The sequence below is a fragment of the Camelus dromedarius genome, chromosome 32 (assembly GCF_036321535.1).
Source record: "Camelus dromedarius isolate mCamDro1 chromosome 32, mCamDro1.pat, whole genome shotgun sequence".
NCBI classification, from domain to species: domain Eukaryota; kingdom Metazoa; phylum Chordata; class Mammalia; order Artiodactyla; family Camelidae; genus Camelus; species Camelus dromedarius.
The window spans coordinates 12,062,132-12,083,049 of record NC_087467.1 but is presented as its reverse complement, the minus strand read 5'-3'; the positions used below and the strand labels follow the sequence as shown (position 1 = coordinate 12,083,049).

General features: G+C 40.2%; 1 protein-coding gene across 2 annotated transcripts in view; it reads right to left on the bottom strand.

Moving 5' to 3' along the window:
* Window positions 1-20,918, bottom strand: part of CHST9 (carbohydrate sulfotransferase 9) — a 185,093-nt gene that overhangs the window by 97,438 nt on the left and 66,737 nt on the right. For both annotated transcript variants that reach the window (XM_031439022.2, XM_031439024.2), the window contains one exon: window positions 13,993-14,031. In XM_031439022.2, the coding sequence (XP_031294882.1) occupies window positions 13,993-14,031 (39 nt within the window). The remainder of the gene's footprint in view (window positions 1-13,992; window positions 14,032-20,918) is intronic.

Below are 20,918 nucleotides of genomic sequence, written 5' to 3'. Positions count from 1 at the left end.
AATAACACGGCCTAGGGCATGGGAGAGCAAATGATCTCTTACACATTCTGGTTTCAATTCTTCTGGATAAGCACCCACATGTGGGATTGTTGGACTATATGGTGGTTCTATTTTTAATTTTTTGAGGAACCTCCATACTGTTTTTCCATAGTGACTACACCACTTTGCATTCCCACCAGCAGGGTGTATGTAACTGCCAGAGAATTCAAAACCAAAGTCTCAGTTTCTGAATTCTTTCTTGTCCTGTTCCGTGGCCGCAGGTTTTGCTCTTTAGATGTGAGACTTGAACTCATGTCCAGTATTTCTTCATTGTAAGCTCTGGCTCCAAAAAGGAGCTATGCCCATAAAATAATGCACTTGATTTGGAAGGGTGTTTACATCATTCCTTCCCTTCTCTGCATTTTCAGGATTGTTTTGCTAACCAGCATGATCCACGTAAACCTTTTTCTTTTCATCTGAAATATAGTCTCTGTTTACACTGCTGACTCCCAAGTCTTAACTGTGTCGCTCACCTGAGCTCCAGATTAGACCTTGTTTGTACTCTTAACCTTTACACTGGACCAACTGAAAATAGAAAAATAGGAGCCTACTGAAGTAGATTACTTAAAATGAGAAAAACTAGTTAAAAGGTTTAAAACAAAGATGTTGTGCATTATCTACCTATATTCGCTCATAGGATCCAAAAGCACATGTGCCTCATGGCCGTGCAACAGTGTATATGATATAGTCCTGAAAGCAGATTGAATACAGCTGCAGGATGATTCAAGTTGCTGAGAAGAGGGGAGTAAGGAGCATCGGTTCATCTGAAGGGACACAGAAGCAGCAGGAATCTTCCTCTGAAGGTAAGTCCCCAAGCTGAGGATGATTGGACTTGTTCCAGCTCTTCTTTCTCTCCAGTTTCAGGGAAGAAAGAAGAGGGATGGACAGTAAAACCAGAAACCCTTCTTCCCTCCTCTGCTTGCGTGAACTGCCAATCACCCAACACAAAGATCACTGCTGGAAATACAATGTGACCTGGAGTTAGTTACATTGTAGGGTTTCTACAGAAGAAAAAACAAAGGCACTGCTGTCTCCCTTCCTTCCTTCCTTCCTTCCTTCCTTCCTTCCTTCCTTCCTTCCTTCCTTCCTTCCTTCCTTCCTTCCTTCCTTCCTTCCTTCCTTCGTTTCTTTCTTCAACATTTTACTATGAAAATTTCCAAACATACAGAAAAATGGAAAACCTTCATTTCTTGAGACCATATATTTCTCCCTCCATCAGATGGAGCCAAGTGGTCTCAGAACTCCCCCCCTACTGGGTGGGACCAGAAAATTCTAAACCTCTAACTGCCTGAGCAAAGGACTGGACCATTCATGATCACTTCTGACATTCTGGTCACCTTATCAGTTTCATCATACCTGCAGCTAGTTGATGACCCTTGTTAGACAACACCTGACTGCTTGTATCATTTAATTTATTTTAAATTTATTTTATTGTGGTAAGAACACTTAACATGAAGGAGATCTACCCTCTGAACGCATTTTTAAGTGTACAATACAGTGTTGTTCACGACAGGTCAGTGCTGCACAGCAGATCTTCCCATGCATTACTTAAAAACAGGAGACAGTGAACTCCATCTTTCAAAGCCATCTAGTTTTTGCTTGTTTGGTTTTTTATAATCTCTCAATGACTCTGACAACTGCCAAGTTTAACTGTTTCCTGACATCATTAGAATACTAAGCATAGGACATTACTGGTCCTTTAATGTGAAACCAGGATCTAATCCAGATGTATTAGGAAGTTGTTACTTAAAGACTTCTGTTAGGGAGTTAAAAAGTATTCAGCTGATTCTCTCTCTTGATTTTCTTCCTCATGTGGAGGGGGCAAATGATTTTTTTCTTGTTTTTTTCAATAAATGCCGGAAAGGTAAATTCAATTCTAGGAATGCATTTACATTTTACTGTTAAAAAAATTCTGTACATTTGCATCAAATTAAATAAAGAAAGAAGATGTTAACATTCTACTATATTCAACAATCAAAAACACCATCCTGAATGATGTAGCCAAAACTCTTTACATGTTGGGTATTTTAGGCCCCAAATTATTTTAGCTAAACCAGTGCAGTGATTTTTAATATGGTCATTTAATTAACATTAAAAATACAGCAATAATTCATACTTATATATGAATTATGAGTTATATATTTGAATAAGAGTTTGTTGTTTTTTTTTTTTTTTTAGTTTACAGCGGTGATTCTACAAACATGTTAATTAAGCCTACTTTGAATGGTTCGGCTTGACTTTTCACAAATGCCTTTATAATTTCCAGGAAGTCGATGCACAGCTGTCCCCCAGCACACAAAGACCGCTACTGTTTCCTGCTGCTGAGAAGGCCTGGCTAGGGCGGACACTAGGAAGGCATGTGGACACTACGAAGGCTCACTTTGCGATTAAAAAAAAAAAGGCGGGAGGGATAATTTAGAAGTTTGGGATCAACAGATACACACTACTATATACAAAATAGACAAACAGCAGGGACCTCCTGTACAGCACAGGGAACTATATTCAATATCCTGTAATAACCTATAATGGAAAAAGAATATATATGTATGCATGTATATATATAAAACTGAATCACTTTTGCTGTATACCTGAAACTAACACAACATTGCAAATCAACTATACTTCAATGCAAAGTTTTGTTTTGAAAAAAAATTGAACATCCCATGACAGAGAAATTGTCATTCATATCCTATTATTTTCTAAGATTTAGAAGCCCCTATATTAATGGCAAATGAGTTACTGATAAATGTGCTTGACTGCAATTAAAAGAGATGCAACAGAGACTTGCGCTTAAGGCATGAGATGCAATGTTAATGAAATCCTACAATCTCCTTTCAGTCCGATCTCCCCCAGTTGCTTCTGAAGGTAGACTCCCATTTCCAGTTGCATGTAGGCAGGTAGGAATTCCATATGAAAATAACATTCTTTCCCTGTATTTACATACACTTTTGAAAATAAACAGCAGAATACTGAGAATCAACAAGCACCAGAAAGGCCAAATTATTAAAGAAACAGTGATTTTTGTGCCTTGTTTTTAACATTGCAGTGACCTAAAAGGTAATATTCATTATCCGTTCAGGCAAACAGACTGATTCTGAGGCAACCAAGATTCATCCATAGCAAATCTGAAGGCAAAGTTCAAAAATTACCATCCCACCCCCCAAATACTCCAAATCATCAAATCAAAGAATTTTTAAAAATATGTTTGAGATTTTTCTCCATCTCAGATAGAACTTCGGTGCTGTGCCCTCGACTCACAGTAGCAAATAATAAATGTTCTTTTAATCTTCAACAAGTGAATGAATAAATGAATGACTTCACTTCCAAATTGAATTAGGATGCAGGAATTAATATGCAGAACTAAGAAAGTTTGCATTAATTTCTGGCTAAGGAGGCGCTCACGGCTCCAGGGGTGGTTAAAAGATGATCCTCTGTACCCCAAATGCTCTGACTAGGGGGGCTCAGACCCTTCTCACAAGTGTTCCCACTTCCCTGGTTTTCTCGTCCTCCCTTTGCAATTCCTTCCCACCATTCTCCAGGAATTCTTCCCTCAGGAAACTCACAGGACCATCTTCTGTGTGGGATGATTTAACAAAACCACTTGTTCCTTCTTTGGTTGAACCAGTATTTACTTCTTTCAGGCCTGGTGGAAGGCCCCAGGGACAAAACAGAACCATACAAGCAACTTCTGTCTTTGTTTTCCAGACATTGTTCCATTTTATTCAAAACCAAGCTCAAGAAAGCAAGAACCAAGAACGTGCAAGGACCTCAGTCTCCGGACAGGCATTCCAGGACTGGGCATGTTGCCGATACAGGCTCACTCAGTCCGGTCCTGGTGCCATGACAGTGCCTGGAGAATGGAGAGCATTCAATAATGGAGAGTTTGCTAAATACATTTAGTAGCTCATCCAACATCTATGCATTCAGTGCTTACTATGCTCCAGGTGATAAGGCTATGCTGGTAAGAAGGAGATCCAAGTTCCCTGCCCTGGGTTGGGGGGACGTAGCCTAGAGCAGTGCTGTCCAACAGAACTTCCCATGGGGACGGAAATGTTCAGCTCTGCACGGTCCGCTGGGCGAGCCCCTGACCGAACACTTGCTCTGTGGCTAGTACAACTGAGGAACTGACTTGTAGACTTTAATTAATTTAAATTTAAATTAAAAAAACGAAGCAGTGTAAAACATGTTTCCATTAAACACAACTTTGTTGTTTGGGCGGGACTACAGTTTTCTTTAATGTTGTGTCTCGTGCACTGTGGATCTTCATTGTGTATCTGGCAAATGCAGAGTTTCTAGCATCTCATTTATCATTTTTTATATAGATTACAGGTTGAAATGATAATTTTTAATATACTGGGTTAAATAGCATTAATCTCATCTATTTCTTTTTACTTGTTTAAAATGTGGCTACTCAAAAATTTAAGTTTACATCTCTGTTTAGAATTGTATTTCTATTGGATCTAGAAGCAAGCAAGAGAGAGGGAACAAAACCAAATAAGCAAATAAATAATTATGAAATCTAGAGAATCTTACAAATCTAATCATTCTTTCTGCCTAGGTTAAAACCTTATAGGGTACCATATGATTCAATAATTTTAGTTCTGGCTGTATATTCAAAAGCATCAAAAGCAGAGTCTCAAAGAGGTATTTGTACACCCATGTTCATAGCAGCATCATTCTAATAGCCAAAAGGTGGAAGCAACCCAAATGCCTACTGATGGATGAATGGATAAACAAAATTCAGTATATCCATACAACTGAATATTGCTCAGCCTTTTACGTAAAGGCAAGAAAATTCTGGCACATGCTACAGCATAGATAAATCTTGAAGACACTATGCTGAGTGGAAGAAGCCAGTCACAAAAAGACAAATATTATATAATTCTACTTATATGAGGTCCTAAGATAATCAAATCTGTAGAGACAGAAAGTAGAAGGGCGGCTGCCAGAGGTTAGGGGGAGGGAAAAAAGGGGAGTTGTTTAATAAGCACAGAGTTTCAGTTGTGCAACATGAAAAGCGTTCCGCGGACGCACGGTGGTGATGCTAGCTTAACAATGTGAAGATACTCAGTGCCGCTGGACTGCACATTTGAAATGGTTAAGATGGTAAAATTTGTTATGTGTATTTTACTGTAATTAGAAACATTTTTAAAACCTTTACAGGGAAAATAACTATATTACTCCAGTAAGATTGAGGGCATTTCCAGGTATTATGAGTCAATGAAAAGCATTAAATTTAATATAGATCATATTTACTGATCTATATGTCTTGGCATAAACATTTTCGAGTGGCAGGGAAGCCAGCAGATTAGATACAAAAATGGTCAAAGAAAACAATGGAAAAATGCACTAAATAAGGTCAGGTCTGAAGGTGGTGTTTAACAGAGAGCTGTGTTCTCAGAGAAGGCCTGGGTAGAATTGCATTTCAGGGATATTGTTGAGGAGGAAAAGAACACATCTGACTGAGAAATATAGACTGTTTCTGTGCAGTGAGAAATAAGAGATTTATAGTCATGCTAATAACTACATAGTGAAGATGTGTGAGCAAATGCAGGCAAGCAAAGAGATTCAAAAGCCACTCGGTGAGGACTCAGACAAGATAAAGACACCGAACAAAGGCATGGGCCACGGTCAGGATCATCTTCTATAAATAGTTCAAACGGAAGCTAAGACACTGATGATCACATTGAATAAAATTTAATATGCTATCTGGAGTCAGTAATGCAGTAATTTACGGCCATTCATTAGCCCCTCAATGTGAATTAGTTGACTAGACGACTCAGCTGTTTCTGGAAGAGTCCCCTGGCCCCGCCCTTCCCCACACCTTGTACCTCCCCTGGTGGCTCTGTCTCCTTCTCCAGCTAAGGCTCTGCCCCTTTCAGAGTCCCTCCGATGGCCACTCAAGTCATAACCTCACTTCTGGGGTCAGCCGTCTTCGGCTGTTTCTTGTTTCCTCAGAGTCTCACGGCTTCTCTCCTGTGCTGCAAATCCTCTTATCTGGGAATTTTCCAGTGAGATAATAGGACAATTTATACAACTGATGACTGTATTGCTCAGCTCCAGTGACTCCATTCACTTTAGCAGGTTTCTAGTTACACAGGGTACAAGTATATCATTTACAGTTGATTAAAATGTTTGTGATCATTTCTACTAAAAAAAAAAAAAAAAAGCAAGTTGGGCACCTGTCCCTTGGTTAGAAATACAAGTTCATTGTTTTCTTTGTGGGAAAATCTGGTACGACTTAAGGCTCCTTTCACAAGAACGCCTAAGGATCATGATATTCTGTTTCTGTGGGCATTTTTTATCGTTTGTTAATATAAGTGCCACTTTCAACTAATCAAAGTACATGTTTACCTAGGATGCTCCATTCCCACATCAGGTCAGGTGAGAGTGTAGTTACTGTTCTACTGACTGATACACACACCTAGGTGCCCTTTGATGTGAATTCCACAGTAAATTCAAACCAGCATGAGCCTAATTTGGTTGAGGCTCCGCTCTGGCTCGTACCGCTTTAATGAGCTCCATCACAGAGCTCCTGAAAGTCCATTTTTTATTTGCATTCCTTTCCATTTTAATTGGGAGTTCCTTGTGGCTTTCTTACAGAATATGCAATTTAAGCCAAAAGCCCGAAGTAATTTTTGGCTAACAAAATTATGAAACTCTTCTTCATTTTTCTCTCCTGGATGAAAGAAACACAGACATGTTGCTCAAGAATCAACCTGGTTAAAAGTTTTCTCTTTTTCAGTTACACACCACACGGCTTTAAGGGGAAATCTTTTGTGATGCAGTGAAAGAGTATTTCTTCCCTGCTGCCTAAAGAAACCATGTTTCAAGTCTCAACTGTGTGCAGATAAGTCCTGCTCTGTGCACTATACTAGCAATCCAAATTAAACACGTGAGGGAATTTCAGAGATTTGTATTTCTACCTATACTTTGATGATCTGGGTGATGTTGGCAATCTCTCCCACATTAGCTGTTTATCGTTACAGATTTCTTCAGCCTGCACATACATGCTGCTTTAAATGCAGTGTCACACAATGAAATTTAAGGGATTTTCAAAACAACGTGGCACAGCTGTGTTCATTCATTCTCTAGCATAAATTCGACTAGCCGGAAAATGAAGTTTGTTTAAAAATAAACTCTTCAAGACTCCTTTTAATGAAAAGCTGGTGCAAATGTCTTCCAGGTTGTGGATGGAAACATGCATCTAAGATACCTTATTTCATTCAATGATAAATATTGCTCTGAAACCATAAACCCAGAGAGAATTGGTTATTTTTTTCTTTTACATTGATTTCATGAACATAGTTCAGAGAGCCAGTCCTTCAGAAAAGCTGTTTAAAAAAACAAACGGGCCAAAGATGGATTGCCTGCGAGGTGGAAGCAGAAAACTGGTAGCTTAGAACCAGAGGATGGATAAACGTGAGACATCATTTATACCAACCTGAGCCACGTGGGCACAGAATATGAGAAATGAATATTGTACTTATTTTTTCACTGAAGCCCTAGGGCTTGTTTTGGGTTGAATGTGGATCGCAGGTCTGGTTCAAGCCTCAACTTTGTTATTTGTTAGCTAACAGAGGGACCGTGGCCAAGCAGTGGGAAATGCAGAAGCTCTGCTCTCAGGCCGAGATCCGATCCGGTGGTGTGCTGGTCAGCCTTTAAGAACTGGCTCTCTGGTAACCAACCAACCCACGTGGCTTTGTAATGTTTGCCAATTTCTGCGGTGTAAATGCTCCCACCACAGCCAGTTGAAGCTCCTCCACGACCTCACTGACCACAGAGCCGGGAACCGACACGCACACACGGTTCTCTCCTAACACCTCCCCGGAGATGACCAGCCGCTCCAGCAAGCCACTGCCTACGCGTCACTCCCGGTGCTGCCAGCTCACACACGGGGTCGAAGGCACGTTACTTCACTTCTCCACATCTCAGTTTTCCAATTCGTAAAATGTTGACCATGAACAAAGTTCACAAGGCCACTCTGGGAGTAAAACAGAAGGCACTGAGCACAGAGCCTGAAATAGCAGATCTCAGTGAACATCGACTCCCCCCTGACTTGATGACTGAACGATTCTGTCCTGTGTCTGTCTCTGTCTCTTTCTCCTCCTCTCCACGGGCAAACTCTCTGAAAGAACAAGTCTGCATTTGTTCTTAGTTGTTGTCTACTCCCTCACTCAACCCATCGCTATCTGGCTTTCCCTGACAGAACTCCTAAAAAAGGATTTCTTTGTGGTGACCAGCAGATTTTTTCCCCCAACTCCAAGGGACATTTTTTAGTTCTTATTTTATTTGATTGCTCTGTGGCATCTGACATGCTTGGCCAATCCCTCCTTCTTCTTCTGTCTTTCTCCCTCTCTTGGGTTCAGACACAGAGAACTCTGCTGATTCCCAGAGGACAACGCTGATGGACCTTTCTCAGGCTCTGGCCTCTGGTTTCTCTCACCGTGTTCTTTGTGAATGTCAGGGATTTTCCAAGGATGCATCCTCGCCTCTTCCCTCCTCGAACCCCCACCTCCCTCTGGGCCAATTCATTTATAACCAGGGCTTCCACTCTTATCCAGGGGCCAACGACTTGAAAGGCAAGCCTGCATCTCAGACCTGTCTCTGGAGTTCCTGACTTGTGATGCCTGCTGCTTATTCAACATTCTTGACATTTCTGCCTCCGTTTCCCAGAGGTCACACTATAATCAACAAAGATAAGACACAACTTATCATTTCCCCACCAGACCTGTCCCTCCTCCTGGGCTCCCTACGCAGAGTGCACTGTTCATCTCATTTCTTGGGCTGGACACCTAGGAGTCATCCTCCTTTACCTCCCCTACCCAATCAAACGGGCAGTTCTATCTTGTAAATAATCTGCATTCCACTTCCTTAGCTCCCTCTCTAATGACACCGTGTGCCCGAAGACCCCTCAGACCTTCATCCTTGCATTCTTAGATACTTCAAGTGATGTACCACCTGATTTCCCTACCTCCAGTCAATTGCCCTTCCATTCACACTTCCTCTGGAGGGCGTTTATAAAACGCAAATAGATTATGTAATTCCTTGCCTTCCATCAGCTTCCCACAGCTACTGCATAAAGTCCACACTCCATGGGATGGCGTAATGGTCCTTGCTGATTCTGGCTCATGCTTACTTGTCTGGCCACATCTCTTGCCTCCTATCCATTTATGACTACACTCCAGTCTTATTAACCGCTAACCTTCCCCTCAGTAGGCCGTGCTTTTTCTTGTTCTTGGCTCTCTGGAAAGCCAGCCCTCTCCCCTTCTCTACCTATTAAATTCCAATTCTTTCTTCAAGGATCAGCTCAAGCCTCTCCTCTTCCATGAACGCTTCTTTGAAATCCTCATGACACCTTGTACGTGATTCCCTAAGAGGCACAATTCATGCTGTATTATAATCATCTGTATGTACTTGCTTTTCTCTCCCAGCTGAAAGTGGATGAATCAAAGCATTAATGCCGTGTCTTATTCATCACTGCATCTCTTTGTCAAGCACAAAGCCTGGACCATGAAAATGTTGATCAAATTGAACGTATCTACTTAAAAAGGCCTCCTCAGATTCCTTCTTTGCTCCTCTGTGGTGTCAAATGAGATGGAATCCAGACAAGAGTTTTTTTTTTTTTTTTTAATTGAGATATAATCGACACACAACATTATATTAGTTTTTAGTGTACAGCATAATGATTCAATATTTGTATATATTGCAATAAGTCTAGTTAACATTTTTCACTGTACATAGTTACAAATTTGTTTCTTTTTTTTCCCCGTGATGAGAACTTTTAAGATCTACTCTTTTAGCAACCTTCAAATATGCAATATAGTATTATTAAGGGACAAGAGTTTTTGCAAGCTACGAAGACGTTAAGATGATAGGCGTTTTCAATCTTGAGTCTAATTGGAATAATGATTCTCAAAGTGAGGATAAAACATGAAGAATACTACAAAATATTAATGTCCAAGAAATGGTGGGCTTTTCAAGAATGATAGTTTACTTCAATGTGTTTGTTGTAACATAATCTGCCTGCTAGCTTCATATGTTTAGTGTTGGTCACCAATAATTAAAACAATGACCAACTAGGTCTTTTCATGCTTATTTTGAGGATTTTTTTTGGATAGTGTACAAGAATTACAGCGAAAAGCACTACAAAACAGTAATTGCATCGAGAAAAATCATGCTAAATATGCATCCACTTGAATATTCGCATTCAATAAACGAATACCATACAAGTAAGTGAATATTCTATTCCCACACAGGTGGAAGAATGTATTCAGTATCTAACTTTTTAAAATCCGAATGGCTGCATATTCAATATGTGTTTAAAAGTTTCAAAATGGAAGTACTATTGCTGGTTTAGAACACTTCAAAGAAGCAAAAAGCTCATTAAAAAAATAAGTAGCTGGGGGAGGGTCTAGCTCAGTGGTAGAGCACATGCTTAGCACACTCGAGGTCCTGGGTTCAGTCCCCAGTACCTCCATTAAAAAAAAAAAAAAAAGTAAGTAGCAAGGACTGAGCTTACAAAGCAGATGCTCCACCATTTGCTGAATTTCCAATAATAAATTTCACCTTTTGAGTTGAGGGAAAAAATAACATTGTTCTTCTTTACTGGTAACTTTTCACAAATGATGCAAATGAAAACAGGATCTTTAACTTTGAGGATGTTCTAATGTCATAAATGAAAAGAATGCAACTTTGTTTTGAAATACTCCTTATCATCTCTACCGGTAACTCTTTATTATTCTCTGTCCACTGGAACTACTCTTTACTCAATACTTGACTGGATTTGAAAGTGTTCTCCTTTTAGGAAAAAATTGGAACAATACACATTTAGCAGATGGTGCCTCTACAGTCTACGTTTGTAAGCCTTCTAATATATCTTTTCCTAAATAATAATTTATGAAGCCCCTTTCTCTGTGAGAATTCTTCTTTGAATTTTTTGCTGGGTTGCTTTTTAAAGAAACAGGATTTCCTTGACCCCCAAAGAGATCTTTCTCCTGATAAGATAAAAATACTTCAAACTCAGTACAGATTTTATGTTATAATCTATGTAGTATGGCTGCTTCTTTTTTTTTTTTTCTTTTCTATTTTTCTGATGAGGAAATTGGGTCCTTCAAACAATCAAGGGCAAATAGATAACTGATGATATCAGTAATCTGCCTCCTGATATTTGACTATTTACCACTACGCAGCCATACATTTTTAGTATTATTTACCAACCCAAGTAGCCAACTTTAGCTTTGATGTTGCTGGCCATGTTGTATGAATTTGACATGGGTTTCCAAACTCAACATCAAGCGGCACATGCTTTGAATTATTTTTCAAAAATGGCTAAGCTTACCATAGCTTTTTTAAAAAAAATGACACCAGGTTATACATATCTCTTGTCACTCATTCCCAGCTGATCAAAAACAGCATCATATTTGTAACAACAGCCAGAGTTACAGTCAGGACGCAAACAACTTTCTCCCTAAAAGAAGCTAAACAGACTACAGAACAACTTTATTTCACAGTCTTAGCCCCATTAGCTATATGCTCTATGATGCAGCAACTCAGTCTAAAGTAATTTAGCTCAGCTTTGGAATATGACTCATTCAGTTATATAATAAGATGAGAGCCACTGAGAATTTTTGTGTTTATCCATATAGAGTAGAGCCATTTCAATAAAGTAATAACGGTAAGCAGAATCATAGACACAAAATTGGAAAGAACCAGAGGAACGATCCAACCAAACTCTTCATGAATCTCTTATCAACATCCCTTGCAGGTGATGGCCAAACTCTGTACAGCTTTACACACATAATCTCATTCTTCCCAGGCCTGGAGAGGTGCCCTTGTTACGAAGTTATTTTTTATTGTGAGAAAAACTTACCTCTGTGACTTTCATTCTTAGTGCAAGATTCTTTAAACAAAGAAGTAACCAACCAATGAGTGAGGGTCCTGGAAGTCCTTATTTTAATGAGGAATATTTTTGTCTACAATATTATTTTTCTAAATTCTTTCTCCCATAGCTGGGAGATGGAAGAGGATGTGGGGTGTATGGTCTAAATCAGCAGACAAGACATAGAATCTGAACAGAATAAACAACAAACGATATAAAGAAGTCCAGACAGGAAGTCAGAGCCAGAGATGCCCATGGTCTTGGTATCTCGGGAGCATACTTTTATCTAAAGGTGCAGATACTCAAACTAGCATCACAAAACACGGAGATATTTATGACTAATTGCCAAAGGTTATGCCCCGACTTTGAAAGCTCAGACTATCTTTACAAATATAGATTTCCCGAGGGCAGGATTTGTGTTCTTTGAAATAACGAGGCGCCAAAAAAATTTCCCCCCATATTTGAGCTGTGTCCATTAGCTATCCTTGACTTCACTTTCCAACAGAAAGTTTCTTTCACCTTCTCAAATAAATGGGACACACTGACAAGCTGTGAATCAGCTGGAGCAAATTAGCTTCACTAATAAAGGGAGTTTCCTCATAAATTTGGTGATTACTGTTTCCTATTGCCCTAAAAAGATTTTCCAATTATTGAAAAATATTTTATAAAGCAAAACACTCAACACAGTATCAAAGTGACTTGCATTTTGATTTGAAAAGAAAGCTTAGGATGGTGGGACACTGGAGAGAAAAAAGAATGAAGAAAATCTGAGCTCTTTTCCTGCCTCTGTCTCTAGTCCTTGTGTCACCTTGGTCACACAGCATATTAGAATCCATGAGCATGGGGGGAATTTAAAGAGGCATCTGGTTTAGCACTTTGGCCAATTTAGCTTTCTTCCCAACTATAAAGTTTCTTCACGCCCATACCTAGAGGATAGCATTTTAGGAACAGCATAAATAATTTTCCCCCAAGGAGCAATAAGGGCGGTAATCGCATCTGTGAGGCCACCAGACACCTCGTCTTCACTTTTTTGTTGTCGTTGCTAAGGCATTCATGATCAGGTTTTAAAAGAGTCTCAAGGAGAATACAAACACTAATATTTAAGAGGGAAAGCATGCATCTAGTAAAGTGCCCAGTTGTCTGAGATGAATGCTAAGGTTGAGGAGGAGGACAGATAGATAATTGTTTATATATTTTTGATTAAAACAGATTTTTGTCTTCCATTGACTCCACTGGAAACACACCTAACACACTGCTAACCAGACCAAAAAGTCAAAAGAAGGTAACGTTTGGGAGCAACGTGTCTTTGTGTTGGTGGCTCTCACATATCATAGAATAACAGGTTGGTGGACACACTTGGGAAAGGTGACGAGCATAGGTATATATACCAAATTAGAGCCTCTAGGTCTACTGGCAATTTTAGGGTATTAGGAGCTGCAAGATTGCCCTTATGCAAAGATTTACTTGGTAAGTGAAAACTGATCTTACCGCATGACTTCAAGCCAAAAGCCAAGTGATGAAAATATGAAAATGTAAAACCTTATTTTTGTATTAGATAGCTAACATTGGCCCCTACTATGTGAGACGGCGCTGTGCCAGCATCATTCCCTTCTGGATATATATTCGGTTTAGAAGTCACATGCTTCTTAAAATTCCTCCAAAATGTAAAGATTCTTCTTGGTTAAGCAGTGGACACTGTCTTGAAAGACATTAACTACATAAATGGCTTTAAGAAAAATAACTGAGACTCACAGATACTTGGGAAAAATGAAATGGCTGTCAATGATTATGACCTTCATATTTTGAAATCAGTAATAATGGAAAAATCAAAGGACATTCTGTAGCATTTTTGTTTGAATAGAAAGAATGAAAAGGACATGATTGATGTGAAAGAGGAAAAAAAACCCCTCAATGTATTCATTTATTTTAATTAATTTTAAATCAACCCATTCTAGGACTATGAACTGTTCTATTTTTACGTGAGTTTTTGAATACTAAATTGCAAACAGATTTTTTTAAAGGTGGAAGTAAAAACATGAAGTAAAGCTGAGGCCAATTAGTCAAAATCTTACCTGAAGTCGCTCTTTGTTCTCTTCTCTTCCCCACTCTCCCTGAAACAAGAAGGCAGATCAGTTACAATGAGCGGCCATGAAAACATGATGTAACCAAGATGGACGCCCAGCCCAGTTTACGGCAAATCCCAGATCGTCTCTGCTCCAGCCATGTCCAGCCTGCTTCTAGAGATGACTGGGCATAGCCGAAAGGGGTGAAAGGTGTTCTCAAATCAATTCATGGAAGTAAAAAGTAAATGAGTATGCGTCACATATGCTGCTGGGTTTTAAAAATCCAGTTAATAAGAGTCATTTACTCAACAATAAGCCGACAAGCTGCTAATCCCCATGGAACAAAAAACACACCGTTCTAGGTGGGAGCAAACACCTGCATAACATAAGACCACGGCCTCTTACAACCTCCTAGGGGAGATAAACAACAGACAATACAACCTGAAATGAGATGTGCTTCCAAAGGGTACACATGTTTAAAGATATGAGAGGATGAAACAACTACTTTAAGAAATAAAGGGGTGCCCATGAAGTTATGGAGAAAATGGTATTTGATTTGGCCCTTGGGAGATACGTATGATTTGGGGAATCTGAAAAAGGGGAACGATTGATTCTCGGCAAAGAAATAGTATGGGCCGTGTGAGACAAGGCTATCTCAGCAAGAAGAGTCTGCGTAGGGCTTGCTCTGAGAACCTGAAAGACAGCAGTTTTGAGCAGGATGAGAGCGACCCTAGAGGTTAGGCAGAGGGGCAAGAGGTTATGGACTGAGTATGTCAGCAGGGGCGGAGAGCAGGGAAGATGGATGTAAGAGAGGGCAGGAAGGCAGAGCTTACGGGGCCCAGGGAGGGCCTTGTACAAAATGTGAAGAGCAAGGGAGGCGGAACGGTCAGGACGAATGCTTATCTAGGTGACTTGCGGTGTGGTGTTGCAATCCGGGGAAACGGTAAAAAGCGATGGGGGCACAGGAATGAGGCGTTCTGTTTTAGACTTAAGGAGCTGGAAGTGCTAAAGGGACACGGAGCTTGTGAGAGAGATCAGAACTGAAATTACAGATGCAGAGAATGTCCATCTTGAGAAGATGGCTGGAGTGGAAGGGGGAAATGGGAACGTAAAAGCAGGCAGAACAGAGGGCTGGGCGGGAAACAAAAATGCTACTCTTGTTTTGTGATGTAGGACCATGAGAAGACAGAAGAAGAAGCAGAGATCCACGGAGATCAACAGAACACAGTTCTTCATGGACCACAAATCAAGTTTTAGGAAGTATGGGGGATACCAACGGCATCCCATACTGCTGAGTTTCTGTGGCTGTTGTGAGATAGAGATTGTGAGAACAGTTTTAGCGGAGCTGCGGTAGGGAACACCAGAGAGGCTGCGAGGCCTGGAAGAGTAGTGGGTGATGAGGAAGACGGGGCTGAGGAGGTGTCTTCTTGTTCACAATACGTGCCAGCACGAAAATGAGTGAGACGCGGCAATACTTTGAGCAGGAGTTAAGTCAGGGTTCCTGGGACACTTCAACATGTTTATGGGCCTAAATCAGAAACTTTGCACCAGAGCAGTGGTGTGTGTCAACACCACAGCTGAGGTGACAGAGACTTGGTTTTGAGACGAGTAAGCGAGGGCCACCCTTCCAGCCATCACTTCCCTGTCAGCCACCAATTTTTCACAGACGGAGCCGCTTACTGAGCATTTACAGAAGCTGTATGTAAACTTTATCGAAGTTTTTCTACCAGCCCTTTATGTCTTTCAAAATCCTAAACCATAAGGTGGAAAATGTACAATCTTTCACTCGTGCAGCTGCCCAAAGTGTAGAATTCAGCTAACTGGCATCTTGATTAATGGCACATTCCATTCACTCGGGTGATTACCAGAGGACTTGTTTGATGCAATTTATTTCAATGATTCAAACAGATAAACGGCATCAATCGTCCGTTTAAAGGCTTCATTCATTACCAAGTGTGATGGGGCATCTCCTCATCTGAGACTTGTCTTGGGCAAGCCACTGAAAATTATTTTTGATGATCCATTTTTGTATACTAGGGGCTCTCAAACATTTTCATGAATTTTAAAAAATTTTATTCATGTCCTGAATTAAAAATAAAGTATATAAAAAAGATTAAAAAAAAACCCCCATCTCTTTGGAGAGTCTTTAACTTGTGTAAGAATGACTCATAAATCCTGAAAGTTGACAAGAAATGTAATGAAGGTAAATAATAGGGTGTGGTAGTCAGCCTCCAAGGTGACCCGACGGTCCTCGTGACCCTCCTCCTGGTGTTCCTGTTCTTGTGTGGTACACTCCCACGCTGAATTAGACTGACTTGTGTAGCCGATAGGATTTTGCACAAAGGATGAAGTGTGGCTTCTGAGGTTGGGCCTTAAAACACACTGTGGCTTCCATCTTGCTCTCAGATCACTTCCTCCCAGGAAGCCAGATAATACCAATCAGGACACTCGAGTAGCCTTATGGAGAGACCCAAGCGGCAAGGAAATAAGGCCTCCTGTCAACAGCCAATGAGGAACTGAGGCCTCCAGTTAACAGCCAGTGAGGAGCTGGGGACTCCTGTCAATAGCCAAGGAGGAACTGAGCCTTCCTGCCAGCAGTCGGCATCAATTTGCTCGGCATCAATTTGCCCGGCATCTGAGCAGCGCATCTCCCAGCCCCAGCCAAACCTTCACATGGCAGCGGCTCTGGCTGATACCCTGACTGCGACTTCGTGGGAGACGCTGACCCAGAATCATCCACTTAGCCACTCCAGACTTCCCCAGAGAAACTGTATGTGATGGTAAATGTTTACCGTTGTTCTCAGCTGCCAAGTTTTGGGTAAACTTATACAGCAATACTACTTATGGAATGATTTTTTTATGAAAGGTTAGGTTAATTTATCTCAACAGAATATACCTACAGCCATGTTAGCTGTGGCAAATCAGTCTGTCTCCCTGACTTTCTCATCTGGAAAGCGGGGATCAGAGCCTGCTTATCTGGATTGTCCTGAGGCTTAAATACATCCACATGCAGAGCCACCAAGAAATGGAGGAAACTCACACAAAATACTGGGGTTCAAGGTTTCAGAAGGGAGGCTGGAAGGCGTTGCTGATAATGTCTTTTTCACTGAGATTTCAAACCGTTCTCTGCCCCCGTGTTACATGAAAGGGCTCTGTAAACTGTGGAGGGCTACAGAAATGTGTCTTAGCTTTATTATGCTATTACTTCTGTTATGGGAATCGACTTAGATTTCTGTTCTTAGTTACATACACACTAAACCTCAAATGAGAAACATTAACACTAGGTAAGTAAGACAATCTTATATTGATCAAGGGACACGGAGACTGAACTGCTTAACTGGAGATAACCCTCTAGGTTTCTTTCTCAGTCTCTTTAGCTTGCTCGGCACAGGTGATCTTATCTCTAGGTGATCATCACCTGCACAGAAAGAGATGCCTCTTCAGACCTACATCTCCAGCTCCAAAATCTGCTTCGGTCTTAGGCCTACTGGAAATCTCTATTTGTGTTTTCTGCTTCACGACACAAGTCCTTAACTTACACCCTTATATTCCCCTACAAAACTGCTTATCTTCAGCGCCATCCTCCTATCTGCTCAGGCACCCAAACTCGGGACCTAAGAATCATCGGCCCCTCCCTTTCACGCAGCCTCAGATCTAACCCCTCCTTTCTCCCTGCTACTGCCCTGGTTCATAAACTCCGTATTTTTTCCTGGCTCCATATTTTTTACAGGCTCCTAACGGATTTCATTGGTTTTAGGGATGGTTATTCCATCCCTGCAGTCTGACCTCAATTAAAGATTAAAATACACGTTCCTGAATATGAAATTTATGACCCTGAAAGATCTGGCCATGACCTGCCTTCTTCTACCATTCAGAACACTCACCAGTGATGCTAGGAATTGCACCTCTCACTCCAGCTCTCTGTATGTGACGTTTCTGCTTCCTGGAATGTCCTGTCCTGTCCTTCCTATCCATCAAAACTCTACTCATCCTTCAGAGCTGAGCTCCCATGCCGAAGCTTCAGTGAAGCCTTTGACTTTGTGCCACCTCCCCCACCTCCCCTCTCCCTACAGAATTAATCACCCTTCTTTCTACGCTCCTTTGGCCCTTTATTTGCACCTTTGCTACAGTGCTAACTCCAGTGTTTGGCTTATAATTAGATGCATGTTTATTTCCCCAACTGGACTGTGGCCTCCTTTAGGGCGAGGAGTGTATCTTCTCTCTCTCTCCTCACACCTCACAGCGCCTGGAACACAAATGCTTGGGAGCGGGTTGCACAGAGAGAGTTATGCCCTATTCCAACCCTCCTTCAAATGCTAAAGAACGTGAAATCAATTTTAGTGCTGTTAACACTGGGTGCAAGTACAACCAACAACAGAGCTTTTACCAAGTATTCACATTACAACTGACAACCTAGAAAACTATTACATTAGAAAAGTGGGTGATAAAACAACAGAGGCTTTCAGAATGATGAACATGCCCTAGTTGTGCTTTATTGTATCACAGATTCCACTTGAAGAACAAAACATTAAAGTATGGTTTGCAGTTCACTTCCCTTTAAGCCTGGATAGAGCACTCCACCTGTGAGGAATAAAAGCGGACCGTAATCTCATAAAAATGGAATTTGCAGGGTCCCATTTTTCTTCTGAGAAAGTGAACATTAAAATTCTACATCTCATGGTGATTTATTTATAAAAACCGAGTCTTGATTTTTTAAAAAGCCATTTTAGATTTGGGAGTTGATATTGTTTCACAGAGAATCCTTAAATATATATCCATTTATAGCACATTTCAGTACAGAAATAGTCTCTTCATTGAAGTGATTGTTTCTGATGTTTTAAAACCACAAGCACATAAATGGCAATCCAGTGATGTCTCACTAATAATGAGTGGGGCATTTGTATCACAACTCAGTATCTCAAGTCACTTCTAATGAACAGAAAATTTTGTGTGTACATATATATGCATTTATGCGTATACACAGATATAAATAGTGGGTGTACACACATACGTGTATATGTGTATGTATATGCATATATATGCATGTATATATAATGCACTGCATATATGTACATGTGAGATATACACACACACACACACCCATATTTTTACAATCATAGTCTACAAATACAAATAGTGGGTATACACATGTACATGCATATATACAATGCATTACATATATGTACATGTGAGATATATACACATATATATACACGCACATACATATATACCTCCCATATTTTTACAATCAGACATAGTCTAATCTCCAAAAGATCCTCTCTTCTACCTGCCTCTATCCTTGTGTAATCAAGTCTGTCATGGAATCTTATCGAGCTTCCCTCACGCACTACCAGTTTCTCAGTAGCCAGTTCTGAGTGTGCATTCATTTGCAGGCATTTTATCTGCCCTGCTCCGAGAGGTATTATTAATCACATCCTGTTGCTAGGATACCTGAGAATGTTCATTTGTGTCCGATGTTTCTTTGGCAAAATGCACTACGAAGAAGGCATAGAATCATGACAAGGAAAATTACTGTGCACGTGCTACTTATTCAAAAAGAGGCAGCAGGGGAGGCGGGGAGTAGCATAACTACCAGATGATATAATGTGAACTCCCATGAATTTGTTTTTTAACATCGTTTTCACCTAGATTTTAATGGAAAAACATTGGCAATATTTGCAAAATAAGAATCTGTAGTATGTCCATACTTCTGAGTTAACTAGGCAAAGTGGAAGGAGGCAGGGTTTTGATTCTGTTTACTTTACGGGAACTCAGAGAGGAAGGGGCTTTAAGAATTACTCACTTCAAATGCCTCAATTTCAGACAAGGTTACTAGGTGACAGTGCCAGCTGATTTGCAGAGCCAACCTAAAAACGGGGTCACCACCATTGCCATGTTTAGCTATTTTAATGCAAGACTTATGAGAAAAGTAATCTTCAAAATGTGCATTTGGGTAATGAGGGGAAAAATGTCTTTATCGATACCTTAAAAACATGACTGCTGTTTTGGGTATGAGTATACCAAAGATTCCTGCTTATTGATTGTAATGAGAGAAAATATGAATATGTAAAATCCAGCTAAATGCAAGATTTTCTTTGTCAACCTCTTCCCACAGGACACAGCATGATACAGTGAAATAAACATGGACTTTGGAGTTGGATGGACTAACTTTCCATCTTAACCAGTGGTACCTATGAGCTATGTGGTCTGGGAACAAGGCAAAGAACATCTCCTCAGTGCATGGTCCTTTCTGTTCTCTTCTCTTTTCTCTCTAGGGCTTGTGTGTCTGTGTTGTGTGCACACAAGACATATATATGTACATACACACACAGTATCTGTTTACCTATCATCCACCTATCAAATTGATCTATCTGTACCTACTTATCTCTTGTACTTCAACTGAAAACAGAAACAATTTGAGTTTTACTTCCATTATCGTTTCCAAGTAATATTTGCACAGTGCTGTCATTATACACATGCTAATCGTAGTAGCTCACGTTTACTGAACAATACTTGTGTGCTCACCACTGTTATCAGCATATTTTATGTTAATTCATTTTCTCTTCAAAATATTACACAATTTTAGAAACATTTTACCTATTTTCAGGTAAGGAAACTTGGTTCAAATTTGTTACATAACTTTGCCAGATCACTGAACTACTTAGTGGCCAATAAATCATGAAAGGACAGAAAAATAGTTGTGGGGAAAAGGCAGGGAGGATTCGGGTTAGGATATTTATCCACAAGCCATTTATAATCAGTTTCTAGGTTTGGAAGGTTCCCTGAATAAAGGAGTTTGTCAAAAATATTTCAGCAGACTTTTTTTTAAAAAAAAAAAACTAGCTGTTTATTATTTATCAAGTTATTTGCTTGAATGAATGAGCTGCCATTTTAACTGCTAAACACCTAATCATAATATTCCACGAGTAGAATGC